The 13,183-nt window shown below is 37.9% G+C and overlaps 1 protein-coding gene across 3 annotated transcripts in view; it reads right to left on the bottom strand.

The window, feature by feature from the left end:
• The window catches only part of LARS1 (leucyl-tRNA synthetase 1), a 96,941-nt gene that overhangs the window by 32,745 nt on the left and 51,013 nt on the right, over positions 1 to 13,183 (bottom strand). For all 3 annotated transcript variants that reach the window (XM_086413663.1, XM_086413665.1, XM_086413664.1), the window contains exons 14-21: positions 12,882 to 13,022; positions 9,568 to 9,645; positions 5,900 to 5,985; positions 5,741 to 5,806; positions 5,427 to 5,509; positions 4,893 to 5,031; positions 3,777 to 3,989; positions 2,332 to 2,389 (exon numbers count right to left, since the gene is read on the bottom strand). In XM_086413663.1, the coding sequence (XP_086269789.1) occupies positions 2,332 to 2,389; positions 3,777 to 3,989; positions 4,893 to 5,031; positions 5,427 to 5,509; positions 5,741 to 5,806; positions 5,900 to 5,985; positions 9,568 to 9,645; positions 12,882 to 13,022 (864 nt within the window). The remainder of the gene's footprint in view (positions 1 to 2,331; positions 2,390 to 3,776; positions 3,990 to 4,892; positions 5,032 to 5,426; positions 5,510 to 5,740; positions 5,807 to 5,899; positions 5,986 to 9,567; positions 9,646 to 12,881; positions 13,023 to 13,183) is intronic.

Raw genomic sequence — 13,183 nt, forward strand, 5'->3', positions numbered from 1 at the left:
CGCCTCTGTCCATGGGATTTTCCAGGCAAGAGTACTGGAGTGGGGTGCCATTGCCTTCTCCGAGTAACTAATCTAGTCAGTGACAAAGCTAGGACAGCATCTCCTGTGTGACACTCAGTCCATGGCTCTTTCCATTAACTGATACTGTTGCTTGGGAATTGGTTTAGATGTGGAATGATTACACTATAACTATGGAACACTTCAGCTGGTTATAAGAGCTTTATAACAATTAGAGTCATTCAGAAAAGAATGGACAAGCTCATTAGGTCAAAATTAGGGCTTTAGGAAACTTCTTGTCATTAGGGTCACAATAGTTGCTTACTCAAGTTGTGCTCTGCCTGAGGTCAGCACAAGTAAGTAGGCACTGTGCACAGCCCAGCAATCTTTATTGTTTAAAAAACTTCTATGCTTGGTAACTTTGCTAACACCAAAGAGAAGCGGCCATTCTATCAAGTTTCTACTACAGAGCAATAAAATCTTGTAATAAAATGAGTATGAAACTTAAGCGAAAGTGTAAGTCGCTCAGTCATGTCCGACTCTTTGCAACCCTATGGCTCCTCTGTCCATGGAATTCTCCAGGCAAGAATAGTGGAGTGGGTAGCCATTCCCTTCTCCAGGAGATCTTCCTGATCCAGGGATTGAATCCAGGATGTCCTGAATTGCAAACAGATTCTTTACTGTCCGAGCCACCAGAAAGCCCTCTACCAGGGACATACAGTGTATACATAACACAACAATGTGGAGACCAAAGGAAACATCATGTTATATTAATAGCAGGATTTATACCTGTACTCTCATATACACACATGCACACACATACATATATTTATGTGTTCCTGTATATATTTATATACTTATATATATATATATATATACAGTTCCACCTTGACCTATATATATATATTTATGTGTTCCTGTATATATTTATATACTTTTATATATATATATATATATACATATATATATATATATATATATATACAGTTCCACCTTGACCTACGAAGAAAAAATGAGTTCAACAATCAAAAGTCCTTGCTGATTTAACAAAATCTATAAAGTAGCTATTTTTCAGCCTAATGTACAAGTTATCTTAAATGAACTTTTTTATTCCCCATTAGGGCACTGGTTAAAAAATAAATCTCATTTTGCAATTCATATCATCTGCTATTTGTTTAAATCTATAACTATTTTCATTATTATATAGCAATGAATATTCTTTGATCATTAATATTCCATCAGATATAGCAAGATTCAATGGTTGGAACAAGTCCAACTTGTTAGGATTGTTATTAATGAGAAATAAGTAACATTGCAATTAAATTTTTTTTTGTTTAGTTGAGGAAGCGTGCCCCTTTCTCCGGAGAAGGCAATGGCACCCCACTCCAGTACTCTTGCCTGGAAAATCCCATGGACGGAGGAGCCTGGAGGGCTGCAGTCCATGGGGTCGCTGAGGGTCTGACATGACTGAGTGACTTCACTTTCACTTTTTACTTTCATGCATTGGAGAAGGAAATGGCAACCCACTCCAGTGTTCTTGCCTAGAGAATCCCAGGGACGGGGCAGCCTGGTGGGCTGCCGTCTATGGGGTCGCACAGAGTCGGACACGACTGAAGCGACTTAGCGGTAGCAGGACCTTTCTCATGTGCACAAAGGCATTATAGGTGCAAAAAAGCGCTTGTCAAGAGGTTGGCATAACTCCTGTTGAGGATACTGAATAATCAGATATTATGAAGCATTAAAAAAATCATTTATATTAATATATGTACTATGATTATACTACTGTGATACTACTAGTATAATTGTAGTATCATTAGCAGCAATAGGGGAAGTTGCAGTAGTATAGGGAGAGAGATACTGTCTAGACAGAAGCATTAAATAACACTTAAGAATCCTACAGGCTCCGAAATTCTATTATTCTAATTTAGTGGCTAGTCACAATAAAAAGCAAAAACCACCAAATTATTTTCTCAACTTAATGAGAAAGATGCAGGGTCACAAAGCTGGAATCTTTATATTTCCTGTCCATTTCTCTGTGTCTCTTCTCTGGTAACAATTTGTCACTCTTTGCCACTCTAACTCTAAGACAATTATTATATAGGAAAGTTTTCCCCATCCCTCCTCTCAATTAATACTATCTACTCCACTCACTCAATTTTTAATTGAGTACTAAAATGTTTTAATTTAATTTAATTTAATTTGAGTACTAAAAATTTTTAATGCAAGATTTTTAACTGTCTGATTTTCATATTCTTAATTTAAGAAAGTACAACATCCTAAATCTGAAAAACATTTCTGCAGAATTCTAACGTTTCAAGAGGTAATGAGCGTTACCTTCTCAGAGTTGAGGAGGAGATGTCCATTGGCTCTCACAGCTACAGGCCATTTATCACTTGACAGGTAAATGTGTAAAGATAGAAAATAAAATTTAAAGATTATGGTTTAGCCTTAAAAACTTGAGGTAAATGCTAAGAGTCATAACGTTTCTTAAGGCAAATGTGCAGGGATATTTACTGAGTCCTATTTATAACAGGAAACAAATGAAAACAAGTATCCATTAGTAAAAGGACTGGTTTATAAATTATGGTGCAGGCATACGATGAAATACTATGAACTATCTTAAAAATACAGGCCAGGCTATATATATAGATATAAAAAGATCTTTGTTGTTTAGTCGCTAAGCTGTGTTTGACTCTTTTGCAACCCCATGGACTACAGCCCGTCAGGGTCCTCTGTCCATGGGATTTCCCAGGCAGGAATACTGAAGTGGGTTGCTATTTTCTTCTCCAGGGGATCTTCCCGACCCAGGGACTGAACCCACATCTCCTGCATTGCAGGTAGATTCTTTCCCACTGTGCCACCAGGGACAGATCATCTTCCACGAAAAGTTGCAGTGAAAATTACATGAGTTACTAAAAGTGATTTTACCAGTGGTAGCATAAGCACCTGAAGCTACCACTTATCTATAATTTTAACACCCTCATATATGTCCAAAACTTGATGCAATGGGATAAATATTCAACCATGTTACTAACAAGTACTTCTAAGACACCTGATTTCTCCAAAAACACATTTAAACCAATAGAGAAAACTAATTGAATGACAGATCAATCAGATTTATTTTATTCCTCTTCTTCAAAACCTTTTATTCTTGAGAAAGAAAATGTAATCTCATTCTAAATGCAATCTCACCCTAAATACAAGAAGTTCTATGAGACTGCTTTGGTTCTGCAAAATAAAATTTGAACAGTGGGAGGGGTTTGTTTCTCCAGCTACTTGAAGACAGGAGAGAAAGACACAGGGGCATGTCTGGGTCAAAAGGAAAGATGACAGAAAGAATACTGTTGAGCACATGGTATTAAAAATGCATCTCTGATCCAGATTTTATTCAGAACATCATGACTTAATACTGGAAATTTGGGGCTCTCAGCTCTAAAGGGATGTTTCCTTCCCATTCTAATGACCTAGGCTCTGTTTGAAATTGCCTGTTATTTCAGCATCTTAACAGGTCAAATGAGTCATGTAATAGGTCAAGCGTATTACTGATTGACCATCAAAGTATCTGAAATGTGAAATGCTTTGGCAGCCCAAAGCAGGTATGAGAATTTCTGGATATAATAGGAGAAGGTGTGCTTTCTCCTTCAGTACATTTAATGTAAGAAAAAGAATGTATTGGCAAATCTAACCTTACCCTCTACAATAACATCAGTATATTTAAAGCCACAAGGAACCCTTGTCAATAATCAATACATGTAGTTCACAGCTTTTTTAGCACTCACCATTCTTCTGGCCACATAGCCACATGATTATAAAGGAAATATGAAAGATGATTTGGAATAAGATCCTTGCCAGAGGCTCGAAGATCCACAGGATACCAGAACTCAAATTCCTGCTTTAACTGATCTAATTTTTCCTTTGGGATCTGAGTCTTAGGAAATGGAGCTTCCTTGAAGAAAATATAATCCCAAACTTCCTTGGTCATTTGCTGTGGTCTGTATTAAAATAAAAGTAACGGATAAACAACAACAGAACATATATATATAGTTTCGTTGAAAAAAACCAGCATTCTAATCCAACCATGAAGTAGAAATCAGGTTTTTTTAAGTATTTATTCTATTTATTCATTTGTTTGGCTGTGTTGAGTCTTAGCCGTGCATAGGGGATTGTCACCGCACCACGCCAGGTCTTTCATTTCAGCACAGACTCTTCAGTTGTGGCACAGGCTCAGTAGTTGCACAACTCGGCCTTAGTTGCTCCTCAGCATGTGGCATCTTAGTTCCCCGACTAGGGATTGAACCCACACCCCGTGCATTACAAGGTGGATTCTTAACTACTGGACCACCAGTGAAGTCCCAGAAATCGCTTTCTTAATGTTTTACAGTAACAAATGAGAACAAGAGACTCCCATAAGAATAAAGAGTGAATAACAGAGGGGTTATTTATTACTTTTTCTCAATTCAAAAACAAAACCATCATGACAAAATTCCACTAAATGAATTCTTATAAAAACAAATTATTAGAAAGTATTTTCAGGGACTTCTCTGGTGGTCCAGGGGTTAAGAATCTGCCTTCCAATGCAGGGGACATGGATTCAATCCCTGATTGGGGAACTAAGATCCCACTTGTCAAGGGGCAAATAAGCCCACATTCTGCAACTATAGAACCCATGCGCTCTGAAGCCTGCACACCACAATTAGAGAGAAACCTTGAGCACTGAAAAGTCCTTGCACTGCATCTAAAGATCTGGAATGCCACAACAAAGATATTGCCTCATCTAAGATCGAATGCATCCAAAAATAAATTAATTTTTTTTAAAAAAAGCATTTCAATACATAAATCAAAAGATTATATCTCATGCTAACAAATCACCTTTCTTCCCCTATCCATTTACCAACCTGATGCCCAACGGAGACTCTGCTTGTCCATGCAAGTCACCTCCCTGCAGCAGGTGTGCAACTGTGTAAAATGCCATGTAAATAGTGGAGTCAGAGAGCGATTCAATCAGCCACTGCTCATCCCATGGCAAACGAGTACCTGTAAGTAAAAGGAAGAAAATTTGTGCAAGATGAATCTAAGAGACACTTCATCCCCAGAATTCACATTTTCAAAAGCAGGTCTCTAGCACTGACAAAGCTACTTTTGTAGGTTCCTAAATTTACTTGAATAATATAAACTGATAAATTTTTTTAAAAGGTGAAGCACTAGAAATTTTCTATTTAAAATAACTGCACCATAAAACTATATGGGTTAGATACTTCTGCCATCAGGTGAATAGGAGTGGGGACCAGATACTAGTTTCTCTCACCCTCTAACCAAAATCCTCTCACTTCCAGCTCAGAAAAACAATGGAAGAGAAGGGAAAATGGTGAAGGGTTAACCTGCTGTGTAACTGGCAAAGTCATTCACACGGAAACCTGAAATTTGCTTACCTAAGCCGTAAGTTCTCGAGCAAGCATGCTCCTGCAGCCAATCTAAGGTTGCTTCGAAATTCCTCCTAGTCTCCTCACAGTACCTGGACAGAGCAGAATATAAAGTGTCTCTCCTCTTCGGCTTCATTGTCTTCCCCGTTTCTCATCTCCTTCCCCTTCCCCTCGGAGAAGGGAATGGCAACCCACTCTAGTATTCTTGCCTGGAGAATTCCATGGACGGAGGAGCCTAGGGGGCTACAGTCCACAGACTCACAGAGCTGGACATGACTGAGCCACTAACACTTCCCCTTCCCCAGCACCTTCTCCCATCTTACGTTTCCAGGTTCTTCAAGCATTGGGATGTCTGTTTTTTCCAGTTCTCTTCTCCATAATCCAAGTACCTGGGAGTGGACAAATTGATTAAAAAAAAAAAGTCAGGGATAAGCAAAATGACGGGAGAAAATTTCTGCTTGCCATCTATAAAAGAAACTAACCACTGGTCACACAGGGCCACAACACATTCATCTGAAGACCTGGACATAACTTGTTTCTCTGGTTCCATGTAAATATATGCATCTCCCTAGATGAAAGTAAATAAAAATATGTCAGATACCATGGCAAAGCAATCTCTATTTCTCAAGGATAAGAAAAGAAGTAACTTTAAAAAAAAATGCTCTACCACCAATAACTACATTGCAAGTTTTCACTATATCTTCCCTCTTCCCAGAGTAGAAGTTACTTGCCTTTCTTTCTGTATATCACTTGTTTCTGAAAAGGCCTGCATCTTTATCAATCAGGTGGATCACCTTCCCTAGGTACAGCTTATTCCTTTGCAGAGTAAAAGATGTTTAACAGCTTCTACTGCTATGGTTTGAAGGCTATGGCAGCCTTCTATTTTTGTTATAAGAAAAACATAAAAATTGGAAACTAAATGCATGGAACAACTGCCTTTAAAAAAACACATGCATGAAAACTAGATATGGAAAATAACATTACTAAAGATTTATAGTATCATGAAAAATTCCCACTAGAAAACTGACCATAAATTTTATTTTTTTTAATATTAAAACAAATATCTCTTAGGGTGTTACAATCCCAAGCTTATTAGGATAATTTTTTAAAATAATTCAGCATTGTTATTCATAAAATGATTCACTGCTCTGTGTACTTAACGCAAGTTCTTCATACTGAAACAGGTAGGGCTTTGGTTTAACAATGGTAAATTAAAAACAGACATTCAATTAACTCTGCTCCTTCTCAAAATTCGAACAAAATGACAACAAAGAGGTTTTTTTTTTATTGGTATGAAGTTACAAAGACAAGAATGGGAGAAGAAATAGCATCAAATTTTGGAAACTAAAAAGCAGAATGACTGACAATCGTATTAGTGGACCAAAGGAAGCTAGCTGAATCCTAAGCCCACAGACGAGAGAGCTGAATTCTTGTAGCTCAGTTGGTAAAGAATCTGCCTGCAATGCAGGAGACCTGGGTTCAATCCCTGGGTGGGGAAGAACCCCCGGAGAAGGGAAAGGCTACCCACTCCTGTATTCTGGCCTGGAGAGTTCCACGGACTGTATAGTCCCTAGGGTTGTAAAGAGTCGGACACGACTGAACAACTTTCACTTCACTTCACTTGCATTACAGAACCTCCAAAAGACTTGAGATTTGTGGCACAAGACAGCTCTGGAAAAGGAGGTAACATGAGGCTGGAAAGAGGAAGGCTACTGAAGTCTTTTAAAGAAGTTAGAACCAGATACCCTAATCCCACACTATGCAGACAGGCAGCTGCCTCTCCCTGTGCCTGCAGAGCAATGAGGGTTTATACTCCAGACAGGACAGAGTCTCCCAACCAGAGGACAAAGTTGAGGGAATGGGTTTCAGAGTGAAAAGAGGGGGATTAAGAGAAAGTCAGCACATGGGTGCTGATACCCACTCTAGCAATCTTCCTTCATGTTAACTCCCAGAATGCTCACTTAGCTTAGACCCTTTAAGGCAGAAACTGAAGAATCTTCTGAGGGGAATCTAACAAACCACAAAGCCCTAATTAACAACAAAGCTAACATCAGGGCTTTCCTCTGGTCCAAATGGAACTTCCAGATCTCTCCCAGTGACAAGTCCTACCTATATCCAAAAAGGTTCCAATCATCTTTTTGTATGCACTCTTAAATTATCAATAGTTTTCCTCAGACTAATAAGAAATTAAAAATTCATATTCATGAAATAAGAATTGCAGCATCCTATCACAAAAGATCAGATAACAAGTTCTTAAACTGGCTATGAGTTGGTAAATGCTTAAGCTGAGTAAGAGGTATACAGGAATTCATTACACTACTCCACTTTTTTATGTTTGAAATTTTCTACACAAAGAAAAAAATTTAGTAATTTTTTAGGAATATTTATACACACGTGCACAAGCACACGTGGAGCTGATATAAAAAACACACAGTAAACAAACGCACAAAAACTCATAGCAAGAAAAAGTTGAGGGACTCCCCCAGAGAGAAAAGCAAAAGAACTTCCAGAGTCTAATAGAGCCAATATCTGAATAGTAAGAATTCCAAAAACAAAAATAAAGAATAAGAAGGGATAAAACAAACAAAAAGTAAATCTTCCCAGAATTGAAGAACGTAAGTTTCCAGACTGAAGGAGCCGATCCTACACCCAGAAGAATGAATGAAAACTAATCTACACCAAATAAATCATCATGAAATTTCAAAAGAGAGGATTCTATAAGCTTGGGTGGGGAGGGGAGACATAGATCACGCCATACCAGAACGGTTTTGGACTTCTTAACAGCATCACTGAACCACAACACTATGGGTAATGGCCTTCAAATTTTTAAGGGAAAGTTATTTCCAACCCAGAATCCTACATCTAAGCATTCAAGTATGAGGACAGAATACAGATATTTCAGATATAAAAAGTCACAAAATTTACCTTCCAGGTACCCTTTTCCAGGAACATTTCTAGACGCAGAGCTTCAACAAAACAAGAAAGTAAATAAGAAAGAAGCAGCCATGGGATCAAGGAGATCCAAATCAAGAAAAACTAAGGAAATCCTAAGTAACAGTGGAGGAACATCCCAGATGACATTTGTGCATGCCTACAGTAAGCAACCAGTCTGGATGACTGCAACAGGCTGGAAGGCTCTGGGAGAACTTTCTGTAAGATGTAAACAATAGCACACTGATATGTTTCAAAGTATAGAAAAGAAAAATAAACAGTTGGACAGAGTTTGGGGATGAAGTGTCTATAATTATATTTAGAAGTAAAAAAAGTAGAGAAAGAAAAAAAAGACAGTTATTAACTCCAAGGAAAACCAAAAGCTAAGGAAGAGAAGTTCTCACTGTACACTATTTATGGATCAGCCATGTCTCAATACACTGACTACCTCTCTAACCTAAGTTATAATATACCTATACTAGGAAGATGTGGGGTGAAGAAGTATATACAAATGTGAGGTTAGAGGGGAAGACACAGGTTGGAGAAGAGTTAAATCTTGATCTTTCATAGCAGGAAATCAATAGCTAATGCCTAAAACTGAAAAAATTTTAAATTACACTATAAGAGTTTAGAGATCTGTAAGCGAGGTGGAGATACTAAAATAAATAACAAAACAGATGAAAGTAAGCCTGTCCAAGGAAGAGAAATTTAAGAGGATGTGGATGAATGGAGAGGAAACTGCTGCCTTTTTTTAACAAGTCTTACAGACCACAGTCTCTCTGTATTACAGGTATACGTAACTATCAAAAACAAAAATTCAGTTTCAAAAGTTCAGCAGCTAAGTAACTCAACAACAAAAAAAAAATTATAACAAAAATGAAGAGGGGGGGAAAGGATGAAAGCAAAAAGTAAAGCACTACAGAAAGAACTGTTAACTACCTCTACTGCAAACGGTCACTGCCAGAAAGCATCATTAAAGTTCACTGTATGTAATCTACACATGCCAACTTTAGAACATTACCTTCATCAACATTACAGGTGGGATGTTCAGGTTAAATGAATTGCTATTATTAAACAGGTCTTCAATTTTATATGTAAATAAAATTATATCTTTAATACAGCTCCAGGTTCTACTACAGAAAACTGCTAATTAACATTGTAAAGTCTATGAACCAAAAGCACTTCTAAAACAGCCTTCAGGGGATAGTCTATTACATACAGTGTCAATCATCTTGTTTCTAATAGTCTTCTTTACGTCTTGGACCTTCTGTCCTTTAAATCCATCCACCAACATTACCTTAAAGGATAAGAAGTGTAAAAACACACACAATTAAAATTTGCTTTGGGTCCCCCCTTAAACTTTCTCCTACCTAAATTTACCTCCACAAACAACCAGGATATTTTTAGTGTGAAATTTATCACATTTATAACCATACATCTTTATTTTGGCACAGCTTGGACAACTAATACTTATAACACACTTGTTTTTCTTTTAGTGTAACTAGAATATGTATTATGAACATGATTACAAAGAAAAGTTCACTTCCTTCCCACTTCTTAGGTTTCCATGTGGAGAGAATTCCTTTGCCCTAATTCCCATCATTCCTAAAGGCTTTGGGGGAAGGAACTGAGCCAATGCAGCTCAGCCCCAGTTAGGCTTCTCTTTTCAACTCCATCTGTTGCCAGCAAGCATTCTCCTTTGCCTGGCCATGTGATAAACTTGGCTCTGAGAGGAAGGCCTATGGTTTCTCAACTCTGCCTTTTATGTAATGGGGAGATTTAATTCTTGGGCAAAGTATTGCCTTGCCCATTGCTGTCACAGAGCTAAGATACCATCCCCTTCTGGCTGATACTGACCTCTATCTATCTAATTCCTGTTGACTCTTTCAACAGGAATTTATAAGGTTTTATCCTTTTGAGGTTTTGGGTTTTTTATTTTTGGCCATACCTCACAGCTTATAGGATTTTAGTTCCCAATCCAGGGATCAAACTTGGGCCTTCAGCAATGAGAAGGCAGAGTACTAAACACAGGATCACCAGGGAATTCCCAATACTTTCTACCTTAAGTGGAAAGACATGTTTTCTATTTTCACCTTCAATCCTCTAACGTGCCAAAATGCTCCGCATCTATTTAATTCATCATTATGAAATTATAGATTATTGATCATCATAGCACAGGGGTTAACAGCACAAATCTTAGAGCCAAGTTGCCTAGTTTGAGTTCCAGCTCTGCTTTGACCTAGCTATCTGGCTGATACAGGGTAAATTACTTAGTATCTTAGTACCTTAATTTCCTTATCTGTTAAATGGGAATAAGTGCCTACTTTGCAAGGTCATTTTGAGATGTAAGTAAGTGAATATGTGAGTGCTATATTAGTGTTGGCTCTTAGTGTCATCCAAAACATGGATGAGTTGAGTTTTAAAGAAGACATATAAACAATATTTGGTCATACAGAGAAATAGAAAGCAAAAGTAAAAAACATTCTCATTTACAGCCTTCAAAATCTTCATTTCAACCTCAAGTCACTAACAACTTGACTGGGTTTTTACTTTCACTAGCTTCACCTTCTTTCCATGGAAATGTAAGCCACATTAACATATGTACAATTAAGAAGAAAAGAGAGGTTCAAAAATTGTGCTAAGATGGCATGTAGTAGTTGTATTAACAAGTAAATTAATGAACTGAATGAAACTGCTTATTTAAAATTTCATCTCAATAAGAGAGCAAAGGGATCGGGTATTGTCCATGCAATAAACCTTTGGCGTGTACTGCACAGTACGACGAACTAACCTTAAACATCTTCTTGAGAAATTCACTCAGAGATTAGGGGCACAAAAATGGAACTTCTGTAATACTACTGGACAAAAACAGATTAAAAAAAGAGAAATTTGGAAAGAGAAGAACATAATCTTATAATCTTCAGTTCAGTTCAGTTGCTCAGCCATGTCTGACTCTTTGAGACCCCATGGACTGCAGCACGCCAGGCTTTCCTGTCCATCACCAACTCCCAGAGTTTACTCAAACTCACGTCCATCAAGTCGGTGATGCCATCAAACCATCTCATCCTCTGTCATCCCCTTCTCCTCCTGCCTTCAATCTTTCCCAGCATCAGGGTCTTTTCACATGAGTCAGTTCTTTGCATCAGGTGGCCAAAGTACTGGAGTTCACCTTCAGCATCAGTTCTTCCAATGGATATTCAGGACTGATTTCCTTTAGGATGGACTGGTTGGATCTCCTTGCAGTCCAAGGGACTCTCAAGATATTCTCCAACACCACACTTTAAAAGCATCAATTCTTCGGCGCTCAGCTTTCTTTATGGTCCAACTCTCACATCCATACGTGACTACCGGAAAAACAATAGCTTTGACTAGATGGACATTTGTTGGCAAAGTAATGTCTCTGCTTTTTAATATGCTATCTAGGTCGGTCATAACTTTTCTTCCAAGGAGCAAGCGTCTTTTAATTTCATGGCTGCAATCACTATCTGCAGTGATTTTGGAGCCCAAGAAAATAAAGTCTGTCACTGTTTCCATTGTTTCCCCATCTATTTGCCATGAAATGATGGGATCTGATGCCATGATCTCAGTTTTCTGAATGCTGAGTTTTCAGCCAACTTTTTCACTCTCCTCTTTGACTTTCATCAAGAGGCTCTTTAGTGCCTCTTCACTTTTTGCCATAAGAGTGGTGTCATATTCATATCTGAAGTTATTGATATTTCTCCCGACAATCTTGATTCTAGCTTGTGTTCCATCCAGCCCAGCATTTTACATGATGTTCTCTGCATATAAGTTAAATAAGCAGGGTGACAGTATGCCACCTTGATGTATTCCTTTCCCAATCTGGAACCAGTCCATTGTTCCATGTCTAGTTCTAACTGTTGCTTTTTGACCTGCATACAGATTCCTCAAGAGGCAGGTCAGGTGGTCTGGTATTCCCATCTCTTTCAGAATTTTCCACAGTTTGTGGTGATACACAGTCAAAGGCTTTGGCATAGTCAATAAAGCAGAAATAGATGTCTTTCTGGAACTTTCTTGCTTTTTCAATGATCCAACGAATGTTGGCAATTTGATCTCTGGTTCCTCTGCCTTTTCTAAATCCAGCTTGAACGTGTGGAAATTCTCGGTTCACACACTGTTGAAGCCTCGCTTGGAGAATTTTGAGCATTACTTTGCTAGTGTGTGAGATGAATACAATTATGCGGTAGTCTGAACATTCTTTGACACTGCCTTTCTTTGGGATTGGAATGAAAACTGACCTTTTCCAATCCTGTGGCCACTGCTAAGTTTTCCAAATTTGCTGGCATATTGAGTGCAGCACTTTCACAGGATCATCTTTTAGGTTTTGAAATAGCTCAACTGGAATTCCATCACCTCCACTAGTTTTGTTCATATCTTATAGTAATCCCTCTCAAATCAGGACACAGCTGAAATTGTATTAAATTTTTCTATATTTTTTCCTAAATCAGTAAGAAGAAAACCAAAGATCATGGAGTACGTAAATCAAACAAAAATGATAACAAAAATATTACTTACACCATCATAAAAACCTCTTAGGTACAATTTCTCCTTTGCTTCTGCAAGTTTTTCTCGGTCATTCTGGCTCTGAATTTTCAACTCATCACATATAGTTACAGCAGAAAGCTTTCCAAAATCTGGGATTTCAATGACTGGCACCTGCAAAAAAGAGAAATGTAAAACTATTCACACTGAATGAACATAAAAACAGCCTTATGGGCACAGTCCTTTGCCTCCACTGTCCAATAAAGTCATATGAGATTTTATATATCATTAGGTCAGCTCCACACATTAGGGAAAACATCCAGATGTCAATCTAT

Source organism: Bos grunniens, chromosome 7, assembly GCF_055505025.1.
Source record: "Bos grunniens cultivar Pamir isolate PY7600 chromosome 7, Bosgru_T2T1.0, whole genome shotgun sequence".
In the NCBI taxonomy this organism is placed as follows: domain Eukaryota; kingdom Metazoa; phylum Chordata; class Mammalia; order Artiodactyla; family Bovidae; genus Bos; species Bos grunniens.